Here is a 25,513-nt window from a genome sequence, read left to right as displayed (position 1 = left end):
CATATGTTGCTAGTCTGCTTTAACCTCTAATTTACATTTCCAACAAAAAAATCTTATCTTTGAACATTAATTCAATTCTGTGTGGTGTGAAGAAAGATCAATTTATGAATTTCCAAGAAAATAATCTCCGTTAAAGTGAGAAAGTTGTTTTGATGATGATGAAATTAATTTTTTATCCTCATCATTAGGAAAAAATTATTATTGACAAGTTTAAAATAATTCCAGCAACTGTCTTTATTATATTCCATTTCTTTTTTGACCACTTTATATCCTTTATCCCTAATTCTTGAGGAAAGAAGATAAAGGCCATGTGAAATTTAAAGTGCTACTTTAAATTCTAATACAAACAGTTCACTGAAATGTAAAGCACTGTTTTAAATTCTAATATATACAGCTATACTTGGAACTTAGTGAATAATAAAAAGTTATCTTTTGCATACCTGGAAAACAGTGCTGTTGTTGCTGACAAGTCCTGTTACAGTTTGTATTGTACATTCCCCCATATTAATAACTGGCAGACATAATTATAAGGAAAGGAGGTGCAGATACAGTGTGCGATCATTGGGTTGTAAATATTACTTTTTATTCCAGATAAGGAATGCTATTATATGCAAACTGGAAAAAAGTAAATTGATGATACTGAATTGTTTTAACAATGTGGATAAGTGTTGTGGAGTTTTATTTTTAATCTAGCCTAAACATTAGCCAGCCTCATATGAGAATTTCCTTGGTTAAGGTACCAAATGTTTACCTCGTATTTAGTATTGCCAAGCTTATTCTGTTATTCTAATCAAAATGACAAGTATGCAGTCTAAAATGGACCAGATGAATCATCAAATCAGATGTGCCCTTCCTTTTCACAGACTCTTAGTGTGATAGAGAACCTGTGTAGTAGATTAACTGTTCTGAAGGATTTCAAACGTGCATGGAGATACTTAGTGCAGTCTGGCAAATTCTAATAGCAGAATGAAAAATGCACCCTCTTGACTTCCATACTTTTTCTTTGTTACTAATTAGAAACCTAGCAAACTAAAAATAGATTTAGTTATTACAGCTGATATAAGGGAATGAATAAAGCAACATTCAGCATTCAGACTGACATCTTTGCCTGAAGTGAACATTCCTATAATAGATCTCTAAGAATGCATATTAATGTATTCTATGTTTGTATAATGTGATGAAAGTACTACATACTTCCAGGCAATAGCTATAATCCTCCTCCCCAGTGACTAGGATACAACTCAAACAGCAGTAGTGGTACCACACACAGGTCATATAGTGAAATTAACTTGTAATCATGTCTAAGAAAATTAAAAATCTCAGTTACAAGTAGCTGAACTATAAGTATAATAATAATAAATATAATAATAATAAAAAAATAAATATAATAATATATTATATACACATAATAAGCTACACATAGTTAAACATACAGGGATGACTGCTTGCACTTTTATAATATCTCAAGTTAAAGCTGTGGCTAAACAAATAGCTTATATTATGAATATTATGCAGCTGTTGAAATCTACGTTTTCTGAGCTGACAACATTATGTCATAAAATAAGCCATATGAAGTCCACATAATGCAAAATACATTTACCTGTTTGACATATACTGAAAGTGGCATTAATCATTTATTGAATTTCTGCATCTAATACAAAGCTTGATATGAACACGTAAAATAAAAATAAAAATAAAAATTATGTCCTCACTGTTTATTTGTTTATTGGTACACGTTAAAGCAAACTAGTAAAACCAAAATTAAGCACAGATGCACTGTAGTCACTGTAGTTACTGAATAAACTGCATTTATTAATCCACAAGATAAGTGCGTTCATCTTAAAGTATTAACATGACTTCATCAGGTGTAATAAAGGCAGTTTATTCAGTAGCTACAGTGACTACAGTGCATCCATGCTTAATTTTGTTTTATTTATTTGCTTTTGTTAATTAGGAATGTCTATCTGAGCAGTGCCCATTTTCATGAGAGGCCTGGTGAGACAAGCTCCTCGGTCAATTAACAAAGTGTATATATAGTATTTTTAAACTATATATACGGTCAAGCTCCTCACACATACATACACACACACACACACACACACACACACACACACACACACACACACACACACACACACACACACACACACACAAACACACATATATATATAAATTGCAAATTGTATCCAAAAATTATTAAAATGCATTAAATTGTAAAAAGCACCTAAATGATGTACATAAAACAACATACATTTCAGGCTTCAAAGAACAGAGTGGATATACTGAAGATAATGTAGAACTTGGTTAAAGAAAATGCAGGGGCTATTTTGGAGTGTATGTTCAATTAATATTCATATGGACATTCGCAGCAAGGCCTGCTGAAAATGAATATGTGTGGATCTAGATAATGGAGAACTAGAGTTTTTAGATGAGTCATAAAGTTGTGTAGGGGGTTTGCTTTTAATGCAAGAAGACTATCAGTTACTAGCAACAACCTTCACACATTTCCTTCTAATCATATTTTTTTTCTGTTTAGGAAACCATCTAAACTAGGTACATAAGGATATACAACACCAGAGATACAGAGATACAGCATCACCAGGCACTGTAAAGGAAATAATGTGAACAAGACAATGTGGAACAACAAGGTTTACCAAAAGCTGTGGTTCTCTTGTGCATTATTTACCTTAGACTGACGGCATGCACTAGCAGAACAGGGACAAGAACCATACACTTGACATTGAAAGCCAGGAAGTAAAGCATGTATCCAACATGAAGGACCAAGCACTAAACATGCAATAAACAAATAGGGAACAGAATCAGATACCTAATCCATCTCATTTGCTCACTTAACCGAGTGCAGTTAGATCGTATTCTCTTTATAGTGTTCACGCTACTTAATACAGAGAGAAGATTTGAGAAGGCCAGCCCACTTAGGTTTTACCTTCCTCTCTTCTTGCACTCAAAAAAAATGTTTGCACTTTATTCATTTGCTTTTACTGTATTTGTGTTTCCTCCTACATTCTTTTGCTTTTCTTAAAAGTACTCAATTTTATTTATTCTGCTGGATTTATTACTGCTTGGTCGTAGCCTGATTAAATTGTAACTGTTATTCTAGGTATTTTGGTTTAAGCACTTGGGCTTCATACAGGCTGTTTTACATTAAGAAGGTTTGTGGTCTGCACTGTTGAGGCAGGACAGGTAGCTTACATCCTTCTAAGCTGGGAATTGCTGATTGAAGGCCCAGTGTCTGCTATTCTAAAAATGTATTAGTTCTGGCTTAAGCACTTGGGCTTCAGGCCAGTTATTCTACATTAAGAAGGTTTGTGGTCTGCACTCGTGTGGGAGGAGAGGCTGGATTCTGCCCTTCTGAGCTGGGAATTTCTGGTTATAGGCTGATTGTGACTGCTTATTTGAACTATTTCTTTCTGAAATTGGTGCACCTTGTTGCTGTAGCATAGACCAGATTCAGGCCTGCTGAATCTAGCTTTGTTTGTATAACTTGAGCACTGATCCAGGCCATCTTTTTTTGGAGAAGGTTCCCCTGCACCCTAGTAAGCAGGGTTGTGCAGTTAGAACTTGTCTGATTGAAGACTGCTGGAACAGGGCTCAGTTTTGAGCTTTTTTCTGGTTAATTGGGTAACTTGTTTAAGTCAGTTTGTTTTCTATTGTTTTATATATATATATATATCTATCTATATATATATATATATATATATATATATATATATATATATATATATATATATATATATAGATATAGATATATATATAAAAATGCACTTTATTCATCTGCTTTTACTGTATTTGTGTTTCTTCCTACTTTATTACTGGGGGCAATGACTACAACTCTGATCTGCAATATATAACAATAAGTATCCTTTTCTGTGCTTTTAAACTGTTTTTTTTCTGAGTGAATCTGCTTTATTTTCTGAAAAAAAAAAAAAAAAATATATATATATATATATATATATATATATATATATATATATATATATATATATATATATATATATATATATATATATATATATACTTGCTTCCCACCTTTCTAAGCTAGTATAGTCCCGTTTTAAGGTTAGTGCTTAATTCAGGTCTGTGTTACAAATCTCTGTGTTTGCCCATACCTTACTTGGATAGAAGGAAGTTTCTCTGTTCACCTGTGAGAGAGGGGAGCTTTGAGCAGCCTATCTGGCCCTGGAGGAGTGGTTTCAGCCCAGATATTAGTAGTTTATTGGCTATTTTGGGCTAATTTCTATCTCTTTCATTTCCCTGCTATAAATACTGTATTTGCCTGGTTTTGTACGCCGGGCAGCGCCGGTTAGCTAGGGCAAAACTATTCCCGGTTCCACAAAGTCTCCTCTTCCATTTCTCCCTTGGAACTAGACAAACTTTCAACTTAAGCACTCAAGCCATTCATTTTTCAGTCCTGCACTTGCTCAAAACTTATAGCAAGCACTTATAAACCCTAGCACTAGACCCTCCTGTACTGTAAAGAAGAACAAGGCTCTCTATTCGACCTTACCAGCCATCCAGTAAAATAGTTCACTGTACCTATCCAGGCATGTCCAAAGGGCAGTTTCAGGTGCACTGTCCAGTCCAACCGGTGAATCTGGGCATTTTGAGTCAATGTTACAACTGCCTCATGTACACAGACAACCGCCTCCTCCTACCACCAAACACTAATACATGCGAGAGATGCAGTTGTACAGCCAAACTAGAGGCTAAGCTCTCTCAACCCAAGACTGGATCAGACAGTCAAGAGGAGAAGGGAAATACTTGCATCACACCACCAGTCTTACATAGACCCATTAAACCAGCACTGGCAAAAAACACACATAAATACATGAAAACATACTCAGAGGCTCTAAATAAAAATCTGCAAAACCAACAGAGACCTCCAAAGCAAACAACCAAGCAACCTCCACCCCCCAACACAAACCATGAAACACATACTTCACAAAACCAGTGTGCCATGCAATCATGGCCCTTAAGGCAAAACATACCCAACATACTAGTAATAGGTGACTCTATAGTCAGGCACACTGACGTCCCACTCACTAGGCTGAATAAGGAGAAGGTTACTGTCAGCTGCCTGTTGGGTGCCAGGATCCGCCACGTAACACAAGCACTCAGGTCACTCCAGAACAAGTACTAATATGACTCCGTCGTTGTCCATGTTGGTGTGAATGACCAGAGCCGTACCTTCCTGGACTACATGAAGAGATACATGGAAGAGCTCTCTGATCACGTAGCCCAAGCCGGTATGACCCTGACCCTGAGTAGCATCCTGCCCTCACCAAGAATGATACCACGGTATAAAGAAAAATTCTCGATTTCAACAATTGGCTAAGTTTCTGGTATCATTCAAAGGGGATCCAGTGTCTGTCCACCTGGGATGACATGCTCGACAAGCCATGCTGCTTAGCTAGAGACGGCTTGCACCTGTCACCCTTGGGCTTTCGAATACTGGCCAAGGCTTTTGCCACCCCCATAGTGCCTTTTTTAGGCAAGGCTCAAAAGACAAACCCACTGCCGTAAATAGCACAAGTAACAAAAAACTGAGGGTAATGCTACTCAGTGCCAGAAGTCTAAACCTCAAAATGTATGCACTCAAGGCACTCATCAGTATGGAAAAAATCGATATATGTGCAGCAACAGAAACCTGTTTTAGGGCTCCAGAGAGCACCCCAGCACTACCAGGCTACAACTCATACCATACATTTCAGCCACAGAACCCAAACTAAAATACAAAAGGCGGGGGCATATCCATATTCATCAAGGATACCCACACCTCCAGGTTAGTGGCACAGCACAATGCTTCAGTGATCATCCATGTGCAGCTAACAATGGGCAAAACTGCATTTCAAATTGTAGCTTTCTACAGATCACCCACCATGTCCCAGGACCCCTATTCCACATTTCTGGAAACACTGGGAAACATAAAGGTCCTACCAAACACCCTAATATTGGGTGATTTCAATTACCCAAACATTAACTGGGAGAACTACTCAAGTACTAACTCCCTTGCCCAACTTTTCCTAGAATTTATAAACTCAAATGCCCTGGTTCAACTGGTCAACACTCCCACCAGAGGTGACAACATATTGGACCTGGTCATCACCAACATGGGCGACCGGTGTTCCACACCAGAGGTCAATGCCTTGCTGGTTGGATCTGACCATAAACAAATCACTTTGGATATCCATATTCTGCCCCCACCCCCAGATAAGAAAACCACTGTGAAAGACTTTTCAAAAGCAAACTTCACATTACTTAAGACTGAGGTGGAAAGTTTCAAAGCCCCCCCATGCTGAAGGATAAGACTGTCCAAGCTGCAAAATCCTTTACTAATGAATTTTACAGGCAGCTACAGGAATGCATGGATCGTGCCATCCCAAGCAAAACCAAGACTCACTCCTGCAAGAAAAGGAAACCAGTCTGGTGGACTCCTGCCATAAACAAGCTATACAATAGAAGGAGGAAACTAGTACAGAAAAGAGTAAAATCCCAAGAAGGGAAGACATCCCTGATCAGTATCAGCAAGAAACTATGATCCCTCATAAAATCATCCAAGGCGAGCTTTGAAATAAAAATTGCCATGGACTCCAAAGATAACCACAAGACATTCTTTAGCTATGTCAAGAATCTAAGTGGCAATGCTCAGATCTGCTCGGAGTTAGTGCAGAATGGCACAAAATACACTGAACCGACTGATATCACCAACATCCTGGCAGACATGTTCAGCACAAACTTCACCCCCCTCTCACCCCCAAAAGGGCCCATACCCATACCAGAAGAATGTAGAGTCCCTGAAATCACAGACACTCAGGTTAAAACAGCCCTCTCCAAAGCCAAAAACACAGCATCAATGGGAACGGACGGTGTCCCAGGCTGCGTCCTACATGAGCTCAAAAATGAACTAACCCCTCACCTAAACACACGGTACAAACTCAGCCTCTCCACAGGCTACATACCATAGAGTGGTGCACAGCAATGGTTATTTTGCTCCACAAAAGTGGAGCCACAACAGACCCCCGGAACTATCGCCCTATAAGCCTGACTAGCTTGGTCTGCAAGGCTATGGAGTGCATCATCATGGAACTCATTAACAGAGACATTGGGAACCTCCAAACACTGGACCCTACCCAGTTTGACTTTGTTAAGGCAGATCATTCCTTCTAAACCTGGTGGACTTCTTTGAGACAGTTACCAAGGCTATAGACAAGGGAAAGGTGGTACACACAGCCTACCTAGATCTCGCTAAGGCCTTTGACACCATTCCCCATTCTGGTATTATAGACAAGCTCACCAGCCTGAACATAAACCCCTATGTCACAAGATGGGTTGCCAACTTGCTCACAGACAAAACCCACATGGGGAGAGTTGCGGGAGCCAGGTCCGACTCTAAACCAGTTACAAGTGGCATTCCCCAGGGCTCAGTCCTAGGACCCCCTCCTGTTCAGTATATACTTCTCAGAGGTACAGGCAGGCACAGGAGGACTATGGCTGACCAAGTTTGCAGATGACTGCAAACTAGGGGCTATAATTGACTCTCCTGCCGTCAAGAGAAATCCTCCAAAAGGGTCTCACTGAGATGGATACCTGGTGTCAAAATCATGGCCTCAAGCTAAATGCCCAAAAGTGCATAGTCATCCCCTTTGGAAAAAACAAAGTACCCACAAACTACCACATAGGTGGTAGTCCACTAAATACGGAAGACGTGATAAGGGATTTGGGGACCCAAGTAAATAGTAATCTCACCTTTGATAATCACATTGCCAAAGTGGTTAGAAAATCCTTCTACATGGCCCACCTAATCACAAAAGGGTTCGCATCCAGATCAAAAGAGGTCATTGTGCCCCTCTACTCATCACTCATAAGACCCATCATAGAGTATAACACCCCATTTGGGATGTACCTTACAAGACACCTGCAACAGCTGGAAAAAACACAGAAGTACCTCACCAAGAGGATCACTGGCCTCAAACAGATGCCCTATGCATCTTGACTGAAGAAACTCCAGTTGTACTCGGTTGCATACCGCCTACTCAGAGGTGATCTCTGCCTGACATACAAGGCCATGTCCAACCCAGAATTGATGGACATGCTCCACCTAAAGAAAAACTTATCCCCTTGAGCCACACGCTCTAGGGATCTAAACCTCACCACAACAATAAATAGGACAAGCTAGAGGAAGTGATTCCTGGTTCAGAGACTAGCCATGCTTTGGAACAAGATCCCTATCTACATTAGGCAGAGCTCCTCGCTAACACTCTTCAAAAGAAACCTTGATGAGTGGATGGGAAACAGAAAGTTTACCTTGGGGATCACTTCAGTGGCTCTGCTGGACAGAGGCACAGGGAACTAATCTAAGGGGGTGGTGAAAGCCAACACATTCTGGCTAGGCTTATAAATGTCTTCGGGCAGATAGCCTAGTATCAACCTATGAACCTATGAACCTATACCTAATAATGAGAGCCATGTCTCAACAGAGTATAAAAAAATCATATAGCTGGCATGAGTGCTATGTTCTTAAAGAAGGAATAGAACCATATACTTGACATCAAGGACCACTTACCATTTGAGCAAGGGTCATACCTATATACTTAACACCATGAGTCATGTGCCTTCTGAACAAGGAATAGAACTGTATATTAGGTACCAAAGGCCATGAAATCTCTGGAAAGAGTTTAAAACCATATTTGGGCATGATGGTGGTGTACAAACAGACAGGATAATAGAAGGATATTTCTGACTTCAATGACCATGTAACTACAGGATAACTAACACAACCATGTACCTGACATGGATCCATATACTTTCAAAACAGAACACAACCATATACCTGAAATAAAGACCCATAAAGGAATTTTGTAACTGACACTGCAAACCATGCATCAACAAAACAGTGGACAGAATCATATACCTGGTATAAGGGCTGCATGCTGAAAGAATACAAAACTAAAACATGTACCTGATAAACAAAGGTCATGTACAAACAGAAAAGAGAATAAAATCATGCATCTGAGATGAGGGCCAGTTACTATCAAAACAGGGAACAGAACATGTACCTGACATCAGGCACACAAACAGAACAGAGAATGAAATAATGTGTCAGATGCAAGGACCAGGGAGTAACAGAATAGGGAACAGAGCCATGTCCCTTACACCAAGGGAGATTGTTTGTGTGTGTGTGTGTGTGTGTGTGTGTGTGTGTGTGTGTGTGTGTGTGTGTGTGTGTGTGTGTGTGTGTGTGTGTGTGTGTGTGAGTGTGTGTGCGTTGTAGTATGTGTTGTGTATATATATGTGTGTGCAGTGGTGGATTAAGTGTATCTTAGGTTCTGGGTGGTTTCAAACCATAGGCAGCCCCACACACTTTTTGGACCATGCATAAATGCATGTGCTCTTTTGGATTCACCTCCCTGATTGCCTGAATGTATGCTTATCTTTTACATTATTTTAAATTATATTTATTATTTAGTAAAGCAAAATGTGTTTGTATTTGTATTAAATATAAGTAGTCTTGAAACATTTTCCAACAAAATTTACCAGATTCTGAGTTAACAACACTTTGTCATAAAATTAGTAATTTAAAGTACACCATGCATTTACCTGTGAATTTTACCAGCATTGAGGAGTGCATGACTCATATATCTGTCTTACTTGTTAGCCACCCCACCACCAAGTTTATTCTTAGGTAGACATTTGAGAACATGGACTGGCCTGATAAAAATGAAACCCTACTTACACTGTCCTTATAACTGATCAGTGTCTGACAGCATCAATTGCAGCCATTGTCTGTATCTATCTCAGATGTCAGATTGTGATAAAAAATGGCCACAGTGAAATGGACTAACTTGCTTTACACAAAAGCATGTCAGTCTCAGAGAGTCAGAATAAGGACTGCTTAACTTGATTGTGACAACAGGGTCAATATCTTTCATCCAGAAATTGCCTCTGTATCGAGCTATAATAGCCATATTGTTGTCTGTTTATACTTAAGATGTCTGGATATGATATTATAATAATTATAATAATAATAGTAATAATAATAATAATTATTATTATTATTGCCACACTGATGTGTTTCCAGTTTGTTTTCCACAAACACACAGAAGTTACAAAAAAAGTATGCCAACTTTCTTCGCACAAATGTATGTTGTTGTGTCATTCGGCTTTTCCCGGTTAGGGGTCGCCACAGCGGAACTCCGGTCCGCTAATGATTGGCAGTAGATATTTACATGCCGAGTTGCCAGCTCTGACGCACAACCTTCAACAAAGGTACGCCCATTCATGCATGTCTCCGCACAGAAGACGCTCTAGCTGAGAATCAAACAGGACGTCTTACTGTGAGGCGACAACGCTACCGCAGCACCACCACCGCAGTCTTCACACAAATGTATACTAGTCCTAATTGCAAAAAAAAAAAAAGATTGAATAATGACTGTTTAAACTGACAAGAGAATAACAGGATAAGTTACTTTCTTTCACAAACTGCCCCTTACCACCACCCAGCATTTATATTCACTGTTGACTATGTATGTAGACATGTTATTATGATAAAAATGGCCACAGCAACATAACACATACAAACAGTAGCCTTAGTAAATGATTCTGACTTGTTTTATACAAATCTCACTAGTCTTTCAAAACCAGAGCAGAAAAAATAGTAAATGACAGTTAATATTTATCCAGACAGCCTTATTAATCAGCAATTTTATACAGATTGTTGACTGCACATCTCAGGTGGCTAAATGTGGTAAAATAAGTAGAACTTATGGACATAGGAATGCATTTAATGTTTATTTCAGACAGACGCACAGTATTCATAGTAAATTATTTCAACTTATTTCACATAAATGCATACTAGTCTTGCAAAGTCAGCCTGTTTAAACTCAGTGAATTACAAAGGGGACATTACCCAGATAACTCCCTAATTCCACTCAGCAGTTATACCATTTTACTGAAAATGTACATTTCAGACATTTGACTGTGATAATGACAATGGCTATAGTAATGCATTTCAAGTTTATTTCACAATAAATTTAACAAATCACATTAATTCTGTAATGCCAGACAAGAATAATGTGCAAATAACAGCTGTCAGTCATTTGTATCCATAGGAGGTCTCTTTTCTTAGCAATTATAGCTATTCCCTTGCCTGCTTACACCTTACCGAAACTCAACAGTCATAATTAAACATGATTCTTGTTAGTTTATGTGGATTCAGATGTGTTAAAGTACAGTGTGCACGGGGGATTCTCGTTTAATGCTCAGAGCATCCAAAATCAGCACCTCTTGTTTGCACTTTGCTCATGTAAACACTGGCATTGTGGTATGATTTACAGATTCACTTTACATTGTTGTGAAAAGTAGGACTATGAATATCACCATACGTCTTCAGAAGGGTTAAATACATTCATCTTTTTCTGCACTGAAAGAGGCTATTTCATGAATGAAATAGAAAGATACTGTATCAAAGTAGCGTACTGTAGGGAGGAAATGCAGCCACCTAATTTGAGACATACCAGGTAAGTTACACCACATGATCAAAATAGGAAACAACAAAGGTAAAGAGTCTGACCAACAGCTTCACCCTTACTATGGTCTTGGAATATAGTGTTGCTTCATCTAATATCAGAAACATTATTTCAGAAAAATGAATAATTTTGTCAGAGATCTGGAGGAAGGGAAGCCTTTTAATTTAAAACATACTACTAATACTGATAACCATTGTTATTAGCAGTATACTGTCTAGTATCATTACTGCTGTGATAAGTTGCATTTATTAGTTTTCCTTCATATACTGCTATGCAGTAATCCTGCTACTCTTCTGATAAATGATGTGTTGCAGTATGCATCAATTTCCAAAAGAAATCAATCATCACTGTTAAGTAACTTGAATTCATTGAGTGTATGAGCTCATGATTAAATCATATGATTGCTTTAGCAGCAGATCAAGGCCCTTTTAGCTACTTCTCTTGCTGTTTGTTTACTTTTCAGCTTACAAAAAATGTAGAAGAACATATGGCAGGTAAACAAAAAAAAAATGGCTAATTCTTGTGGATTTTGATGTGAACCATGTTTCAATAGGTAGGAAGCCCGACTCGCCTCTCTCCTACAGCTAATTTCCAAGCTTTCTTTTCAAAACCTATATAGGCTTTTGTGGTTCATTTTAACTTTCCTTAGATACTTTACCCAGTCTATCTTTTTGTCATTTCTGCACCACCCAGTTATAAAACTGTTCCTCTTTACTGTGGGGATTATTAATGAAAATGCAAACCAGCAGTCTGCATGCTTTTCCACAAGGGACTATAAGCAAATGCTCTATTGGCCCCACAACTGGAAATTGCAGCAAACCCTGGTAACATTAGAATTAAATAAAAGTCTCCATTTCACTAAGCAACCCCATCAGAATGAGAGAAAAATAGAGAAAGAAATAGGTTAAGGAATACAAGCAAATGTCCTTAAAGATACATTATTTAGAAGTACAGCTTAGGCAGCAGATTGAAATTTGAGAAATACTTAGTCATCATAGAGCTCTGTTGCTTCAACAGGTCAGAAATTTGGAGCCCTGCCTGTTTAGAAAGGAATCTATTTTGAGTATTGCACAGAGTAACTTTTTATTACTTACAGAACTGTCAGTCTGAATTTGAAACAGAGAAACAAAGTGACCTAGGGTATCTGAAACAGTAAACTGAAATGCTAAATTCAGAGATTATAGCCAGAATAAAAAGAAGAAAAAAAACAGCTATAGATCATAGATGTAATAGCTTTAGTGAACAGTAAAGATATTTCAGCTTACAAAGAACATAGAACAAAAAGCAGTTAATCAAAATACAATATCTAATTCTTGCAGATTTTGATGTGAACCATATTTTTAGGTTCAGTTAGTAGTTAGGTTCATAGGTTCATAGGTGTGTACTAGGCCAACGGGCTTGGAGCCTTTACAAGACTAGCCCATAGAAGTGCCCTGGCACCATGCCACCATTAGTTCCCGGTGCCTCTATCAAGTAGAGCCACTGGAGTGGGTAAACTTTCTATTTCCCATCCACCCATCAAGATTTCTCTTGAAAAGGGCCAGTGAGGTGCTCTGCCTGACATGTATGGGAAGTCTATTCCAGAGCATGGGCAGCCTCTGGGGTTCCCTCCGGCATGTTCTGTTGATTGTGGTAATGAGTTTGAGGTCCCTGGAGTGTGTTGTGCAGAGGGTTGGGATTTCTTTAGGTGCAACATTTCTAACATGGCTGGGACAGACATGTGTTTGTAAGTCAAGCAGAGATCGCCTCTTAATAGATGACGCTGGAGTTGTTTGAGTCTGTCCATGTAGGGCATGTGTTTAAGGCCTGGGATTCTCTTTGTGAGGTACTTTTGTGGCCTTTCCAGCTGTTGCAGGTGTTTAGTGAGGTACATGCCAAATGGGGCATTATACTCGATGATTGATCTAATGAGGGAAGAGTAGAAAGAGATGATGACCTCTTTCTTCCTGGATGCAAAACCCTTGCTAATGAGATGTGCCACATAGAAGGACTTTCTGAAAACGGTGGCAATGTGGTGGTCAAAGGAGGGGTTGCTGTCAACCTGTGTTCCCAGATCTCTTATAATGCCTTCAGTGTTCAGTGGCCTGCCATCAATGTGGTAATTAGTGAGAAATTAGTTTTTCCTAAAGAAAATGATGATGCATTTTTTGGCATTAAGCTTAAGACCATGGTTTGAACACCAGTTGTTGGTCTCAGTGAGGCCTTTCTGTAGGAAGTCTACCTCACTTGGGGAGTTAATAATGGCTCCCAGCTTGCAATTGTCAGTAAACTTGGTCAGCCAAAGTCCCTCATTGTTGGCCTGGACCTCTGAGAAGTAGATGCCAAACAGAAGAGGACCCAGGACCAATCCCTGTGGGACTCCACTCATGACTGGTCAGCAGTCTGACTTGGAGTCTGCTACTTTCATACTGTGGGTTCTAGCTGTGAGCCAGTTTGCAACCCACCTAGTGATATAGGGGTTGATGCCTAGTTTGGTGAGTCTATCAATAATTCCTGAGTGGGGAATAGTATCAAAGGCTTTGGCCAGATCGAGGTAGGCTGTATGAACTGCCTTACCCTCATCTGCAGCTCTGGTGACTGACTCAAACAAGTCAACCAAGTTAAGCAGACATGATCTACCCTTCACAAAACCAAATTGCTTGGGATCCAGAGTTTGGAGATTACCTATATCCTTGTTAATTAGGTCCATGATGATACGCTCCATAGCCTTACATATCAGACTCATCAGGCTAATGGGGTGATAATTCCAAGGGTATGTAGTCACTCCCCCTTTATGGAGAGGGATAACTGTAGCATTGCATCATTCTGTATGGACAAATCCTGAGGTGAGGCTGTGATTAAACAGGGCACACAGGTGTGGTGCCAGTTCACTTTGTAGATCATGTAGAACACAGCCAGGGATATTGTTGGTCCCATGGATGCTGTACTCTTGGCCTTGGGCAATGCAGCTCTCGCTGCAGTAATGCTGGGTGCCTGGCATTCTTCTGGTATTGTGATTGGTCTTTTGGGGGGGAGAGAGGGGTAAAGTTGGCATTGAATGTGCCGGACAGTAAGTTGGCAATATCTGTTGGCTCAGTATAGGAGGTACCATTGTGAAGTAACTCAGAGCAAATCTGGGTATTGCCATGGAGATTCATGATAGAACTGTAGAAGGCTTTGTGGTTGTTATTAGTGTATGCAGCAATTCTGTCTTCATAGCTAGCTTTAGAGGTTTTAATGAGGGATCTCAACTTTTTGTTGAGGCTAATAAAGGAGCTTTTCCAGTCTTGGGGCTTCACCTTTTTCTGCAACAGTTTTTTCCTTCTGTTGTAGAGTTTGTTAATGGCAGGGGACCACCAGATTGGCTTCCTTTTTTTTGAGGAGAGTATCTTGGTTCTGCTGGGTATGGCTAGTTCCATGCATTTATGTACGTGTTCGTAGAGTGTATTGGTGTATGATTCTGCTGTCATGCACTTATTTTCCATTTGAATGGGTACCGTGAAGTTAGCCACCTCTGTTTTTAGGAGCCCAAAGTCAGCTTTGGAGAAGTTTTTCATGGTGGTTACCTTTGCTGGTGGTGTGAGTGAGATGTGGATTTCCATGGTAATTAGTTTGTGGTCAGATCTAACCCAGGAGGAATTGACTACTGGTGTTGAGCAGCGGTTGCCCATGTTAGCAATAACCAGGTCAAGGATGTTGCTTCATCTAGTGGGGGTACGAATGAGCTGGTCCAGCTAATTAGAATTAATGAATTCCAGGAAGTGTTGGGCAAGTGTATTGGTGCATGAGTAGTTTTCCCAGTTGATGGAGGGATAGTTGAAGTTACCCAGTATGAGAGTGTAGGGTTGGACCCTAATAGTTTCCAGGGTGCTTAGGAATGTGGAGTGAGAGTCTTGGGACATGGTTGGGGACCTATAGTAGACTACGACCTGAATCACCGTCTTACCCACTGTTATTTGTACCTGAAGTATCTCCGATGCATTATGCTGGGCTACTAGTCTGGAGGTGTCCATATCCTTTATGAATATAGAGATGCCATTGCCTTTGGAGCTTCGGTCTATGTTCTAGGGCTGAAAGGTGTGGAATGAGTTATAGTGTGGTAGTGCAGGGGTGCTTTCTGCTGCTTTAAACCAGGTCTCCATTACAACACAAATGTCGATGTTCTCCATTTTGAAGAGTGCTTCGAGAGAGCATCTTGAGATTTAGACTTCTAGCATTGAGCAGCATGACCATCAGATTGCATTTATTTATAGCTGTTACAGTGGTAATTTGGTCTTTGAAACACAGCCTAAAAAAGGCACTATAAGTGTGGCAAGAGCCTTAGCCAGTATCTGGAAACCTAGGGGTACAGTAATTGAGAAGTCTTTCTATTAATTCTAAGGTTTCATAACTGGGTGGTCCATAAATGATGACAATCTAGACAGTGCAAAAGTATCTGAGGAAAGTTAAAATAAGCCACAGGGCTTGTATAAGTTTTGCAAAGAGAACTTGGAAAGCATTGCTGTAGGGGAGAAGCTAGACAGGCAGTCTGTCCAATGAAATATAGACCATATCAAAATTTAAAAGACTTTTATAATCAGTTGAAGGATGTATATTTTGCAGATGATGATTTTTCAGATACAGAGAGCGCTGATTTTTAGGATGCACACTTTCAGACTTTACATTAGGGCACAGTTGTCCCAAAATCTGAAAAAAAAATCAAATTGTGCAGTGTACAAGGAAAATAATATCTGGGAATCAACTATGTGGGGGTGAAGCTCTGCCACAAAACAAAGTAGAAAGGATATCTACTTCCCAAGCCCAGGTGCTAGAAATCAAAGCTTCTGATACACTTGGCATGGAGATAAAAGGGATGCCTTATCACAAAGGCAGCAAAACCAGGTAAAAATGAACACACTACACATGCTAATACTCATGCTTAAGCACAAGTAGTGCCAACCACCCTTTGGCTCATCAAATGTCTCCTACTCCACAACCTCCAGTGGAACAAGCTCTGCAGTCCAGACCTTTACAGTACTATTTTCCATCTCAGTCTAATCCTAAGCAGTGACAGTCATAAAGAAAACAAGTTCCTGGCAAAAAAATGACAGATGATCTGTAGGGAACAAAGACATGGTTCTGACAGAGACCATTACAGCGAGTACCAAAACTGCAATAGGGATCAGCCTAGAAGAAGACTTAATTCTCCTCACAGAGAAGAAAGAAAAATGTCACAGAATGAGGGAAAATAGATACGGGTAGAAACATTAGAACTGAAGATCCTATACCACAAATTCTGCTAACAAAAAGATAAAAAAAAAATGCCTCCTGGTTCTCCTTCTGTTGGACCTGGTACAATCTTCAATCCTGCACCCAGTGAATATATTACTTAAACAGTAACTAGTTCCTCCTGTCTCCTGTAGGGCTGCCAAAGTAATGATTCTGATATGGAGAGTGATATGAAAGAAGTGTGCATGTTAAAGTCAGATGAAAACACAGCCTCCAAAGCTGACTCCTCACCGAAAGCTGTAAAGCTTCTACTGCCGGTATTGTTGATATTGTCTTGTTACAGTGGATAGTACAAACTCCACCCTAACAACTTAATCCCTAGGGAAAGTGTAATTAAGTTATACATTGAAGTAAATGTGAACAACTGTTTAAAACATGGGATCATCATATACAAAGGCACTGAAGAAATCTAATGTCTAAGGGCTTCTATAGTTAGCTGAGTAGAACATTAAAATATTCAAAGGGACTGAATATCCTACATGATGGCCTGCAGACCATAGGTTACACAGGAGGGGAATTACTGACCTTGGGTAGAGTGTGGCGAAAGCTAAAGCTTGAGAAATGGAAATGAGCCATCCATTGCTTATCAACAGTAAGCTAGGAGATAATTTAGTGATTGGCAATGACCTGCTTAATAGGTTTAGACCAGTAACTGACTATTTTCATGGAACATTTTGGTCACTGCTGAATAAGCCCAGTCCCTTGGATAGAGTTTAAATGTTCACAAGAAAGGAGAATCATGCTATTTGCAAAAAGATGATGCAATGATTAAACTGATTTTGCAAGGTCTGATGTGCAAGGTGAGTCAGTGCTTTGAAACTCTGAGGATCTAACCCCCACGGAGGGTATGTGGTGCATGTGTGAAAAATAGGATGCAGTAAAATCTGAGATAAATACCAGAGGTCTGACATTTAGTACTAAGGAAGTAAAACCTGTTATCTCAAAGTTATCCAAACACTGACACAGAAGTGCCACATGCCGAACACTCCATCTCTCCTATAGAAAAGGAGATGAAAAGTTCAGTACCTCACAGATACCCCCCTTTGCAGAATGTGGGAAGAGAAAAATGTAATATGTATGTATGTCTGTTAAGAGATGAAGAGCTGGTCTGAGATATGTTAAATGAGTTGCTAAAGGATGTCCCAAATCATGACAGAAACTTAAAGTGTATAAGAATATGTGCCTTAAACTTCCAGATAGGGCAATAGACATTGCAGCCTCCCATACAGGAGGCAAGGGACTTAAGCATACCCCTGTATGGTCTGGAGTGTCTAGGTGTGTATATCAATCTTATCAGTGATACTGTGTGATCATGTTCCATGGGGAATCTTGCACCTCGAATGCGACTCCACCAGGACTGAAGTCAGGATGGACTATGCCCCAGGTATGCCTAATAGTCACCAAAGCTACTATACTACAATAATTCCAGCCAAAGGCAGAGAGTTTTCTATGAGGGCTAATATTAAGAAAGAAGAAATGCCTGACCAAACTTTGCTGTTTGCTTTTAGTAAACATTTGAAAGCTATGAGGATAACATTACACTCCACACCCTACTTAGATAACAGCTGCAGGTTAATGCACATCTTGGTGCATAACCCAATAGCAAAACCCATTGTTGTAGAAGCTCACTTTGGGTTAGGTACAATAACTGGGGAGTTTTTCTATTAACTGGAATTAACTCACTGGCGAGTTACCAGCAAGTGTCATGCCAAACAATAAAATGAATGTATAAATTAGATTACTGTCAAACGATTAATCCTATGGTAGGAAATCTCTCCTACTGTTGTGTCTTTCAGCTTTTCCTGGTTAGGGATAGCCACAGCAGAACTCCGGTCCGCTAATGATTGGCAGTTGATTTTTACATGCTGAGTTGCCAGCCCTAACGCACAACCTTCAATGAAGGTAGGCCCATTCATGCATGTCTCCACGCAGAAGATGCTCTAGCTGAGAGTCGAACCAGTCAGCGTCTTACTGTGAGGCAGCAATGCTACTGCAGCACCACCACCCCTACTAGTAAAAATAAAATATGCTCATCTGAACTTAATAGTAATGAATTTGTTACTAACTTATTCAGTCCAGGAGATAAAGCATCTTAAAGAAGTGTGCACAGTTGATTTTCAAGATTTTTTCTGAGGGTAATTGGTTCATTGCCCTTGTGGGCCATTTTAAGTCTAGCCAATTATCCCATATGAAAATCTAATTTTGCACCTTGTGCCTGCAAGATAAACACCTTAACCACTATGTCAACCTTCCAATCCCTTATAATTAATGACAATGTGGAATTTGATAATGCCTCTCCCAGATGTCCAGAGTCAGATTTTGTATGCTAATCAGGTATATAGTTATGAAACAGAAAAAGTAAAAGAAAAAGAAGTGATGTATGAGATGTTGTAAGTCTGTTGATGTATTTGCAAAAGATACTTGTGACTGAATGTTACTCTGGTGTCATGTGATCCTAGTAAGGGCCCAGTGTATGCACTTTAGTAAAGGATCCCACTGGCATATTTTAAGCTTATCCACAACATGATGGACACCTTGATGTAGAACAGAATTGTAAAACAGGTAAACTCTTTGTGCAACTTTCCCATAGTGCCTGTTGTCAAGCTCACAGGTAAGTAGAGACTTGCTAGGCAACAGAAGGCTAAATCAGCAGATGTCCTTATTCCACTGGATCATGCTGCATCTTAAACAGAGCTTGGCTAGGGTTGAGGGTGCAAAATATTTCACAACAATGCATATCTTAGATGGATTCTGGATCCTGAAGTCATCCCAAAAATATGTTAAAAATGGCTTTCACATTTGGGCACCTGAACTTACCTGCAGACTTCAGTATCTTCTTGCATAAAGCAATGCCTAATACAGAAATTGCAGTAAATCTAATTTACAGGATGATGTGCTAATCAGGCTAGATTTTGTAGGACCATCTTGCTGAAGTGATGTAAGTGTTAAATTAGCTAAGGAATGCTAGGGCCAAATTGTCTCTCACATAGGGGCAGTGGTACAGAAAGAAAGTCGACTACCTAGGATCTGAAATTGGACCATATGACTATGCCCTCAAAACACTCAAAACAACAAAATAGAGGCTATCCAATGTATCTATTCTTGAGTTACATATCTTCTTGAGTATCTGTAACTATTCTGGACAGTTTATGTAGGGCTATGCAGTGATGCATAGCTCTGGATAAAGCTGCTTAAAACCTTCTTGGGTGTGGGTGGGAAGAACAGCAAAAAATCCACACAAGCTTCAAGGTATAGCTTGAGACAGGCCCTATGACTGACACATTCATAGATGGATAAAGATTTCTACTCAGAAACAAGGTACTCTGACAGCAGCAACCCTACTGGTGATGATGGGGTATGCATTCCATGCTTACAGAATACAGAGACACACACCAAAAGGCATTTTTAGCTTTACATCACTGCACATCAGGCATTTGGGTGAGAATGTGGGTAAACTATATACATAAGCCCCTCTTATAGCCAGAAATGTAACAGTGTAGTGGGATGCCTCAGTCATCTCTCAGGTAACAGGAGGTTTTCAGTTAGGTTTGGGGAGGTCAGGAGTAAGTTCCAGAATCCGAGGTTGAGTAGATGTATCAGTGGCAACCAATGGTCTGCTCCATAGGAGCTAAAACTATTTTAAAAATTTTCTGTTTGATATATAGCCATTTTAATCATGTTATTGTTTCTTGTCAGAATCCATAGTTGCTATATTAACTTACAAGCAGATTGAGGTTAACAGTTTCAAAGGCCCTTTTAAAATTTACTCAAATATCTCCACTTGAAAGGCTACTTTCCATACTGGAGTACATTTGAAATGTCATTGTGCACAGAGCTCTTTATGTATTTCGTTTTGATCAAACCTCCTGCTGTTCACCCATTAAAAGATCACATTTTTGTATGTATTGTAACGTTTGTCCTTAGATGATTTTTTTCTGTATGTTTTTGCTCTTGGTAGATATTCCCATTGTGTGTGTAGTCAGTAGCAGATTTAGAATGGGAAATCCTGAGGAGGAGTAGAGTTAGAGCAAGTTTAAAGCTGGGAGCATAATTCCTTCAGGGAGGGATATGTTGTATGTATGGGCTAAAGACCTTGAAAGAAGATCATCTACTGGGTGATGTAATGATAGACACTGGGAAAGAGATTTTTATAGTCTGTTAGAAAAACACATGTACGGCTGGCAAATTAGTTTAAATACTGGTGGTATACCTGGGTTGAATGGGCATATCTACATGAAAAATATTTCAAAATGCATTTTAAAACTTATAAAATGTGTAATGACTTTCATAAATGTATGGTTTATATTCATTCTATTTTGGGAAGTATGATTTTCCCAATTTTATTGATTAATTGTAGTTGTGTGATACAGTGATACTTCATATACAAATAGGTTGGGAAGGAATTTCATTGCTCTAATGAAGTTTCAGGTAAGAGATGGAGATAAAAGGGCTTAATACATTGGACAAATATTTTTATTTGGTGGAATTTCTTGTGGTTTATAGGTGTGAAATATGTTAGCTATACCCCTTCATTGGTTACTGACAGTTGTCACTTCATTATGTCAAACAGCTAGTAAGGCAGATGTACTTTTTAAAGCAGTGCTTAACCTTACAGTTCCATGGATAAAAACAATATTTATGCAATTCAGACATAGAAATGGGATCATTTTTGAGATTATTTATGTATTGTTGCAGTATACCTGACCTTTTTTGTTTTCATGAGGATTTCCTAACAACTAGCTTTTGAAGAGTTTCACTTTAGCTGTATAAAACATTTTATTGACCTCAGTAAGACAACACTTCAGGATGTAAAACTGTGTGCAGTGACCAGCAGTGAACACTGCATTATCCATGCTGACTAGCCAATATCGTGCAGGTTGAGACATGTTTTTTTCTAAAATGTAAGTGATTTAAACATGAAAGAATGAGGGAACCTTCATGATCTATAGCAGGAAAACAATTAAAAATGGAAAAAAATGAAAGATGGGGAAATAGTTTCTACATAGTAAAATAATCTAGATGATATAATAGAAAAAACATAAAACTTTCAGATAATATTAAAACATATTTGAATAATTGCTATCCCATGATCCAGCTACCACAAAGTGGCATTTTCAGCCATTCTGGATGGGATTTAGTTTTTTTTTAGCCATTGTATATTTTTTTCAACAATAAATGGCTGTGGAGAATGTTTACGAGGTTCCAAGAAAGTAACTAGATTGCTTAAAATGGACTGACTATGGGTATTGCATGACTGCTTTTTACTTTCTGAGCTTTGACTCCTTTTCTGTCCATTAATTTCTAATTTGTGGAGTACTTTCATTTGTTTTAGACTGCAAGATGCTTTCTATGGTACTAGACTACAGATGTTTTGCTACAGTTTGCTTACTGATAGAGTTTTGATCACAGTTATCTATAGTGCAGACTTTACTTGGCTACATAGCTCTCAACCTTCCATCGCCAAAATGAGGAACACTCACCTTCATAATGTAGAACAAATGGGCAAAATGTGGAACACATACTAATGGCTTACTAACAACTTCAACTAGGAAGGTCATAGGATGGTTAAATATGCTGGTTTTACTTATAAAAAAGATCATTTAATGAATTAATATGATTAAGTTCAATTTACTCTGGATTTCACTTAAAAAATTCCTAACACTGAATGTGTGACAGACTCTTTCAATGTGGAACTTTGAGGAATTTCAAGGAACATGAACTTTTTAAGACCCCAAATGAGGTCCTTTCCTCGTAATACAATTGAGAGGTATGCTTGACTAGCCTGTCCTTAGGTTGTTAGATGCTTGCTGTTTGTGACATAGGATTAAGCAATGTGTTTTTTTTTATTCAATGTTTAGAGTTTTGAACTGTTATGGACCTGACTTTAATGATTTCCCAAGATGTTTTTTGGCCATGTCAAGTATCTTTGTTTTCCCAGGATGTTACCAGTTGCTAACCAGATATCATATTGGATGACATCTGAGACAGAAAATAACCTGTCGCCTCACAGCAAGATGTTGTCCCATTCACTTCTCAGCTAGAGCGTCTTCTGTGTGGAGGCATGCGTGAATTGGTGTACCTTCATTGAAGGTTGTGCATCAGGGCTGGTAACTTGGCATGTAAAAATCCACTACCAAACATTAGCGGACCGGAGTTCCGCTGTGGCAACACCTAACCGGGATAAGCCGAAAAACACAACAACAACTAAAGAAGTAGACGTTTTACATTTTTGCCAGTTCATTTTTAACTAAGCTGGCCCTTCAAGGTGGTTAAACAAGATATATTTCACTATGTTAATTTTCAGAGATGTGGACTTGATCTGTGTTTGCTGCAGTGGAACAGTTTAATTAAAAAAATCAACTTCCTTGGACATATTTTATATTTGGCTATGGCGTTACTGATGTATATTGGTGCCCTGAGTGATCTCATATATTTATTTATTAATTAATTTCATTATGAGTATATGTACTAATTACATTATATTTCTTAGCAAGCTAGATATATTTAATTACATTTTTGTACAATTCATTTATTTACTATTTAACTGAGTTCATTATGATCAGCCTGTGAAATGTTCAGGATTTAAACAGTTAAATAAATTTGCACTTGAACTTAAGTCTATTTCCCCACCTCTGCTGTTATTTTGATGTCCATGTCTTTCATTGTCTTGTCCCTATTAGAAATGCAGAACTCTGAATCAGAGCATTTTGTGATTATGTCTTGAGACAAAAGTCAGTGATTTGTTTATGACACTGTTTATTTCTGTTAGGTGTACTCTTCTAGATAAAGATTGATTATAATTTTATTGGTTTCCTGAATATTACTTGGTCATTTTCTTGCTTTCATAATCAGAAAATGTATACCTGAGATGCAGAGTTTATTGACTTTGTAGAAGGTAGTCACTGTTCTCATGTGAGATGACTGTCTGATAGCACTGAATTTAATGTAAAAAAAAATCTGTTCTGACATGCCTTTATTCTTTGGCAAATTAATATAATTTTACCATACAGAGTAGGCATAGAGGTTACAATGAACTCTACTCCTGCCATTGCTACCTTTTATTTTCACATACCCAAGGCATATTGTAATTTCATTAATTCTAATGTCTTACCATTAGATAATGCTGACATATTAAACACTGGAGGAACAGCCATTAAGGTGACTAAGATTTATTCATGATAAAAGCACCTAAATTAAATTAAACCAGTGAGGGAACAAACTGAAAGCATATGGGATGTGAAAATTATTCTTTTACTTCTAAACAGTAAAATAAGTTTTGCATCCATCTGCACTCACAGGTCACATCTGACTCCTATAGAGACCCTATGAACAGCCACTGGCAGTCACAGTGTTTACTGGACAAGCAGGGAATGGAAGCCTTTTCTTCATTCTCATGCTAATCATACATACTTCACCATACTTCTACACTTCTGTGCGCACGGGTTCTGAACAAAGCCAAAAATAATGGGGGTACTAAGAACCAAAGTCAGGGATAGTTTTAAATACTACATAATTCACTTAAAAAGTTAACTGAGCAACAGATGTTGCACTAACATGCATTTTCTGAGCAATAAAATGTATGAAAGTCTAATGTTTAATAGTATTGACTGCTTGTAATCCTCGGTAATTTACTAATCATCATCATCATCATCAAGAGAAAGGGCAAAAGTTGAGATGTTTCTACTGTATGTTACATCACTGCAAAACTGTGAAATGCTAAGTTCTATTGGAAATACTTATTATACCTGTGAGATTCTATAATTAAAAACAGTATAAATTGCTTTGGTTTCTAAATTCAAGTGCATTTTAAGCCAATAATCATCAGCATTACACAATACAGGAGCCATGTTCCATGAGATATTACTTACAGGACAGTTAAGTTGCAGGACTGGAAAGCAGTTTCTTTCAGTTCACGGATGTGATTCCCTTCAAAATCCCTGACAAAACAAAAACCAGAAAATTCAGATGATAATTTTATTATGCAATGGCCTTAAGTAGTTCTGATGGTAAAACTATAGTATACGTTTCTTAAAATCTCCTTAACTTTATTTTCAGTAGTTAACACATGTCTTGATGCCTTATTAGCTCTAGTTACATAAAATCAATAACATTTTTATTTGGTAATTAATAAGTGTGTCATCCAGTTCTAAAAGAAAGAAAAAAAATATTAAATATCTGGTATGTATATATGAAATCATGCCAACCACAAGATAAAAAGTTAAAAAAATGTTGCAACAGACATATGAACAGATAATAATGTGAAATCTTTTTCAGTAGGTTGGTGTACAAGATACAAACAAAAACAAATCACTCAATCTTTCCGACCGCATTAACCATTCAAATTTGTATATATCAAAAATATAGAAAAGTGCATTCTAATTAACATTCCTAGTCAACAGTTTTCAAACTCAAAGAAAAAAGCAGAAAAATCAAATCATTTTATCCCTACAAATGAGTAGTACTCAAACAATATATCTTGAAGCAGCTTGTCAGGATATAGTACTGTTATGTAAAGTACTCACTATAATGGTTGATGACTGACTACTTAACTCTTTTCAGTAACTCTAAACAAATCTGTACTAATCCCTTTAAGGGGAATAGTCATATAAGATTAGAATGTTTTAGCAGTAGATTCCCTTTACCTAATGGCTGGCTGAACTTTCACTTACTAATACTGTATGGAGTGATTGCTGACCAAACCACCAGTGAAGGATTAATTAGTG

At 38.4% G+C, this 25,513-nt stretch overlaps 1 protein-coding gene across 1 annotated transcript in view; it reads right to left on the bottom strand.

The window, feature by feature from the left end:
- The window catches only part of RXFP1 (relaxin family peptide receptor 1), a 1,244,683-nt gene that overhangs the window by 360,168 nt on the left and 859,002 nt on the right, over positions 1–25,513 (bottom strand). The window contains exon 10 of the mRNA XM_044062454.1: positions 24,659–24,727. Coding sequence (XP_043918389.1) covers positions 24,659–24,727 — 69 coding nt within the window. The remainder of the gene's footprint in view (positions 1–24,658; positions 24,728–25,513) is intronic.

This window comes from Protopterus annectens, chromosome 2.part1 (genome assembly GCF_019279795.1).
Source record: "Protopterus annectens isolate FY-2018-M chromosome 2.part1, PAN1.0, whole genome shotgun sequence".
In the NCBI taxonomy this organism is placed as follows: domain Eukaryota; kingdom Metazoa; phylum Chordata; order Ceratodontiformes; family Protopteridae; genus Protopterus; species Protopterus annectens.
Note: the sequence above shows the minus strand (reverse complement) of the source record. Positions and strands in the feature narration are given on the sequence as shown.